General features: G+C 31.3%; 1 protein-coding gene across 1 annotated transcript; it reads left to right on the top strand.

Annotated features, from left to right (window-relative positions):
* The first annotated feature begins 1,457 nt into the window (after positions 1–1,457).
* On the top strand, positions 1,458–5,430 carry LOC131050072 (beta-glucosidase 24). The gene is made up of 13 exons (XM_057984207.2): positions 1,458–1,687; positions 1,827–1,893; positions 1,978–2,036; positions 2,846–2,921; positions 3,017–3,088; positions 3,171–3,258; positions 3,368–3,620; positions 3,963–4,078; positions 4,188–4,408; positions 4,508–4,539; positions 4,630–4,732; positions 4,819–4,927; positions 5,153–5,430. Exons 1-13 carry the CDS (start codon positions 1,538–1,540, stop codon positions 5,319–5,321), a joined length of 1,515 nt encoding a protein of 504 aa, XP_057840190.2. The 5' UTR covers positions 1,458–1,537; the 3' UTR covers positions 5,322–5,430.
* Positions 5,431–7,024: the final 1,594 nt, after the last annotated feature.

Raw genomic sequence — 7,024 nt, 5'->3', positions numbered from 1 at the left:
AAAAAGTGTGGGAGCAATAAGTGGAAAGGGAAATTTGAGGAGTCTCCATTGGTTAAAAGGAAGAATCTAGTGTGTGGAGAAAAAAATAGTTGTGAATTTCATGACTTATGCTGATAAGGAGATAAAAGATCATGATATTCGTTATATATGATGGTTCACATTTGGAATTTGGCAAAAGATATTGATGGTGCTCCTTGTGTTGGAATTTTCTTAGCTATAGCTAAAATGCTTCCCAATCCTATTTATACATGGGGTTGTTAGTCAATATTTGATGTTAGTACCCAATCTCTTTCATGTGACTTGTTATTATCTATGACTACTAATTCCTTCTTAATTAAAAATGATATTGGAGATTCAATTCATTTGACAAAGTCTACTTTGGGTGTATATTGGATTGCATTCACATTGTTAGTAAATGTCAAAACTTTCTATAAAGATCAATGGATTGTGATGACTTGTTGAAGGTGGCACTTCCATTATAGGTTATTTCTTTCTTGAATGCTACAACGGCTAAGAGTAAGCTGATGGTGGTGAGGAAGCTCCTATGAGCCTAATTGCCCCCTACAAAAAATGTAAGGCCATTAATTGGGGTGGCAATGGGCCCGTGTAATTTATTCCAACCCCCTTTTTTTCTTTGATTGTTCACTCAAGAGTCTTCAAATGGTAGTTTTAGAGGGTGGTATGCATTTTGGTTTGTTTATGTTTTAAAGAGCAGGGCATTATAGATTCCTTAAGTGTATTTACATAATAGCTTTACTCTATATAGATGTGTTGGTTTGTATCTCTCATTGGTTTTACCCCTAATTGATTTAAGATTTTGTATATCCTATCAAAATTAAATCACAACTTTTTGATATATTTTTATTTATTGATTCCTTAATCTTAAGTTACATTTATTATAAAATTATCATATCAGAATTATATACTTATTTCAAATTATATAATCAAATAATATGTTTCATCTAGTAGTCCTCACTAAAAAAAAATCACTAATTATTATCATAATTAAACAAAGAAAAACTAAACAAACTACATAAGACTTTCCTCTCACTACTCAATACGATAACGTGGCAGAGTTTGGTGTATAAAACAAGCGAGCACGATATCTACCCTGCGTTGACAATTCAAAGATTTGTCCTCTTAACTCGCTAATTTAACTCAAAACCCGGGGCAACCACTGCCATTACCATTTAATGTGCACATCTTATTAGTATTAAAAATAAAAGCAGATAAAATGCGAGTATTGTGGACCGAATATGCCAATATTCCGTGGAAAATAATTACATATTAAAATACATTTTAACTACATTAAAAGTAATCGTCCGTAACATTACCGGCAACGTCTACAAGATGTCTATTTTTAATTATATGCATCCAGTATGCTGGATAGACAATACGTAGGTTCACTGCCATTTTCAATTTAAACAATTGCACATTTTCCAATGCATCTCACGTGAAGAATGCTCAAGAGGCGAGGCTGTGCTTCTCCAACGTTTAAATTTGGCGAAGGTGTGTCAGTTTGCTCCACACTAGTAAGATGGAGACAAGTAACAGATTGTTTTTTCTGTTTTGCTTGTTATGCCTCATGTGTGTCTCCGTTAGAGGACATGGGCACAGTAGAACCCGCTTTGGAAGAAAGGCCTTTCCTTCAGACTTCATTTTTGGGGTTGGATCTGCTGCTTATCAGGTTCTTCATACATTCATCAATCTGCAACTTCCATTTTTTTATCCTACTTTGTTTCTCTAGCTGGCATTTTAGTCAAGCTGTACACTTAGTTTGTTAATGGCGTTTGGTTTTCTACAAAATGTTTTTGATGTAAGTAAAGTATGAGGGAGCAGTTCGAGAGGATGGAAGAGGACCCAGTATTTGGGATACGTTTACGCACACTCCAGGTTTTGTTTTATATATCTTGGGGAGCAGCTGAAATTGATTTTTAGATCACATTTACTCTGTCGATTCTGACAATGTTTCTGCAGGAAAAATTGTTGATGGGAGCAATGGCGACGTTGCTGATGATCAATACCACCGTTACAAGGTATGCAATAGACACCATTGTAATATAGATTGAAATGTAAAAGTTCTGTTACAGAGATTAATGAAACTTGTAAATCCAGACAGTTAGGCAGAAGCAGGCTTAATAAACTGAACTAAATTATGTAAGGGATTCTTCTTATATTTGTAGAAAAACGAAGTGGGCATAACATGAAAGAAAAACAATAGAAATTCGTTGGTTTGTGGTGGTCAGTGTGTCATTGTTGCAGCATTAAAACTTTATTTTCTTCCCTTTTATAAATTTGTTTCATATTCCCAATTCCTCATTTTTCAAAATTTTATCATAACTATTTTTTAATGTTATTGTTACTGTCCGTCAATTTGGAGAAAGGTAAGTTTCGACAGTATTTTCTAAGTTTTGATTTGTTTAGATAGTTCATTTAAAATATATTATTTTTTCTAATAGAATCTATCTATTAGCATGATTTCAAATCAGCTACTCAACAAATAAAGACTCTGATCCATTTATATGACTCGTTTTAAATCACACTAGTTTCTCTAATAGAATCCACTATTAATAATAGAATCCACTATTAATTTAATTTCAGATTTCTATCATATGTTTAATGACAATTAATCTTTGTTGGTAGTGCACTGTTTTAGAAAAAAGTAACAATTTTTTTTAAATGCCCTCCCTACATAAACTTTCTATAAATTATCATAGAGTAGAGAAGGTCCTAGGAAAGAATAAGCAAAGCTAATGATTATCATGATTCAGCTTCTGTGCCAATAAATTTGTTTAATTGTGTAAGCAGCAAAATATTAGCCTGACACAATATAAAATACTTTTAGGAGGACGTCAAACTTCTGGTTGATATGGGAGTTGACTCTCATCGATTTTCAATTTCCTGGACTCGAATCTTTCCAAGTATGCAATGTGTAGTGACAACTCCTGCAATTTATTTTATTATTGGCTCACTTTATCTATTTTCTCAATATTGATCACAATTTTGCTTTCGGTAGAGGGCAGAGGAATGATAAATGAAAAGGGAATAACCTATTACAACAATCTCATCGACGAACTTCTTAAGCATGGTATGTTATTAAAAATCTATGAGAAGAATGTATGCTAAATGCAGAATACCATGGATCTAAAGTCATAATGGTGAAATCTCAGGTATTAAGCCATTTGTCACGATATTTCATTGGGATCTTCCACAACCTTTCCAAGATGAGTATGGAGGTTTTCTAAGCGACAAGATTGTGTAAGAAACTCCTCATTATATATACACTGTCAATGTTTTTGGTTTAGATTATTTTGTTATAAATCGAAAAGATTAATTTATTGCATGCCAATGTTTATTGAATGTTCAGCCCAGATTTTACAGCGTATGCAAACACATGCTTTGAGAGATTTGGCGACCGGGTGAAGAATTGGGTAACAATAAACGAGCTCTTTAGCATCAGTGTAAATGGATATGATAATGGAATTCATGCGCCTGGTCGCTGCTCCAAGACTGTGGGAAATTGTACTGCTGGAAATTCAGCTACAGAGCCCTATATAGTAGGACACAATTTGCTTCTTTCACACGCTTCAGCTGTTAAATTATACAGACACAAATATCAGGTATGGAATGAAATTTCCTTTATGGATTTCATATATGTATATTTTTCATCAATAAACAAATTTTTATGTGATCATTGTCATCTATGTGATCATTGTCATCTAGCCTTGTATGAGAATTTGATCGAAAAACTTCGACAGTCAATGATTTTATTCTTTCCGAAATTTTTTATAAACAGGTGGTTCATCTGAAATTACACTAATTTTTTCAATAAAATCCATTCATCCATCAACTCATATGATAAATCTACGAAAATAAAACTTACAACCATCATCTATATTTTTCAACGACTTTTCAATCCAATCTACCCCTAATCATAAAATTGTGTGCTTGCACTCTTGCAGAAAAAGCAGAAAGGGTCAATAGGCATCTCGCACTTTACTCACTGGTTTGTTCCTTACACTCTCTCTCTGAACGACCAGAAGGCGACTCAACGGATTCTTGATTTCTTCTTTGGCTGGTCTGTAACATCGACATTACACCACAATCAAGTCCATTCAATTCATGTGCATGAATCGACCCAATTTCTTACCTTTTGTAACACTATTAATTGAGATGGCATTGAACAGGTTTATGGATCCCCTGGTATATGGTGAATATCCAGCTACAATGAGAGCTCTAGTGGGCAATCGCCTGCCTCGCTTCACCAAAAAACAATCTCGATTAGTGAAGGGGTCATATGATTACATAGGCGTTAATTACTATACAGCCATGTATGCTTTAAATGACAACTCTACTCCAGATCCCATGCACACCAGTTTTATGGCGGATTCCCGAGTGAACTTAACCTGTAAGTCGAGCATTTGATCTTTAACATGAAAACAGTATTACAAATTTGTTCCTTTAAAAAATCAGGATTTGTTGATATTATAATTGCATTCTTTGGCAGATTCTAAAAATGGAGTTCTCATTGGACCCCAGGTACAGGGACTTTAATTTTCTAAAGGAGATAGCTCTCTTTGTTGTTCAAGTCATTAGATGTATTAGTTCTAATATAAGGGGTGATTTCAGGGAGGATCAGATTGGCTGCATGTGTATCCACGAGGGATCAGAGCACTGTTGAACTACATTAGGACTCATTACAATAATCTTCCTGTTTATATCACAGAGAATGGTAAAAATAATCCCAAACTTCAGGCCTGTCAATATGTTAATTTTTGTTTGTGAAGATTGGTGATGAGGCAATTTTTTGATAAGCAGGTACTAATGAAGTAAACAATTCAAGCATGCCCTTGAAGGAATCCCTGAATGATACCTGGCGTGTTAGCCACGTCTCCCAACATCTCCTTAACGTTCTTCTTGCAGTAAGGTATGGGAACCTACATCGCTAACCTCTTGTGGCCTCATAAGAATTGTCAAATAAAGATTTCTCATTTCTTTTCTACGATGATTTATGATTTATTTTAAGATTAAATAAATTTTTAATTGATTTTTATAGATTATTTAGAAATTTGATGTTTGTTATTAGTTTAAGTGTATAATATCATATGTGCGTTTTTTATAATTATATAATTATTTAAATATTTATGTGTAGGGATGGATGTAATGTGCGAGGTTATTTTGGTTGGACTTTTATGGACGACTTTGAATGGGATGTTGGATATACAGTCAGATATGGTTTTTATTTTGTGGACCGCACTCATAACGTCACTAGATACCCCAAAGCATCTGCTTTGTGGTTGAAAAATTTTCTCCACAACTAGTTCATCTTTCCTATTATAAGATATTTATTAAGATTATTCAGATTAATAATACTGAAATAATAGACTTGAAATTTTAAATTAATGTAATTGGTTGTGAATTTTTATTCCCTATATTCTATTTGTATAAATGGAAGTAAATTTTTTAATAATTGTAATGCATTGATAATTAGATACCCTCATTCCTTGATTCTCAGTTGAAGAGAAATAACAGAGACATAACTTAGATTTGTGTTTTCTATAACAAAAAATTATAAGAAAATATAGATTTAATATTAAAAATTCATAATAGTTTTTATTAAATAGTATTATATACTTTTTCAGCATTATAATTTTAAAAAATATTTAAGATTTATCAAAAGTTTTTCACTTATCCACGTCTCTAATCTCTTTTGAATCTAAATTATAAATTATATCTAAATTTAAAAAAATGGACAAATATGCTATAAAATTTCAAGCTTGTTACTAGATATCAATGCACTTTGACCATGTCTTTGTTATAAAAAATATACATGAAAATTTCTCAACTAGATTCTCGTATTTTTCAAAATTGCATTTACACTACAAATCTACTCTTTTGATATCATATATGCAATAAGGGGTAGTCTTTACTAGTCATAACATATGTTTATTGCTCTTAATAAGTATATCAATTCTATTCTTATTTAATTAAAAAAACTTAAAAGATGAAGACTCAAATTTTTAGGAATTTTATGTCTATATTTTCTTATCTTGCACGTAATCCTTGTTATGAAAGTGAGAACCTACAAATAAGCATGAAAATTAACCATGTTTCAAGATGAGATTACAAATAACAAACAATAACAACACATTTTGAAATGATCATTACAAAGATTTCAATAAATGCTATGTGTAACTTGTCCATCAATTATGATATTAATTATAACATTAATATTATTTTTCTTTTAACTAGCTAAAGATAAATTGTAAATGCCTATCTTTTTAGATAAAGAAACAAATTGCAAACTCTGACTATTCCTACTTTCGATCCATCTTCCATAATTTTTTTGTAGAGTTTTGTAGAAAAGTCCTTATCTAGAGGCTTGATACTCCATGGTTGGTCTTCCATCTCTGAATTGGTATATAAGTTTTATTTCATTCCTTTACATTTATTTTTGAAATTGTTGTTGGTAAGGTTAATTAATATAAGTTTATCTTTAAAATATAGATTTATATTTACTGATGTTAAATTTAAATGAACAATTAATAATATAAAGAAAACATTAATGTATATGTATGAATAATGACTATCAAGTTGTAATATCACTGGTGGTTATCACATTGGATGTAATTTAAGATGCAAAAATGAGAGGAAACATATTCAGTTATATGGACTATATTGAATATAAAGGAGAAATAAGTACACTATAATTACAAGTAAAATTATTGAGGAGAGAAATGGAAGAAAAAGGAGAAAGATTTTGAATGACATTTTAAGAAGAAGAAATACACAACATTATTTCGTTATTGAAATAAATCATTAGATTAGATGCATTTTTCTCTCCTTGCATTCTTTATAAAAATTATAATTCATATTTAATATAGCTAAATCAATAAACTTCCTTGATAAATATTAAATTTATACAATAATTTAATTCTTTATTTCATTGCAAAAATTAGGGTGCACTAGTTTAGTGGATGAATACTATATTTTGACTATAAATCTAACGATACGTTTGGGATAG

This window comes from Cryptomeria japonica, chromosome 3 (assembly GCF_030272615.1).
Source record: "Cryptomeria japonica chromosome 3, Sugi_1.0, whole genome shotgun sequence".
In the NCBI taxonomy this organism is placed as follows: domain Eukaryota; kingdom Viridiplantae; phylum Streptophyta; class Pinopsida; order Cupressales; family Cupressaceae; genus Cryptomeria; species Cryptomeria japonica.
Note: the sequence above shows the minus strand (reverse complement) of the source record. Positions and strands in the feature narration are given on the sequence as shown.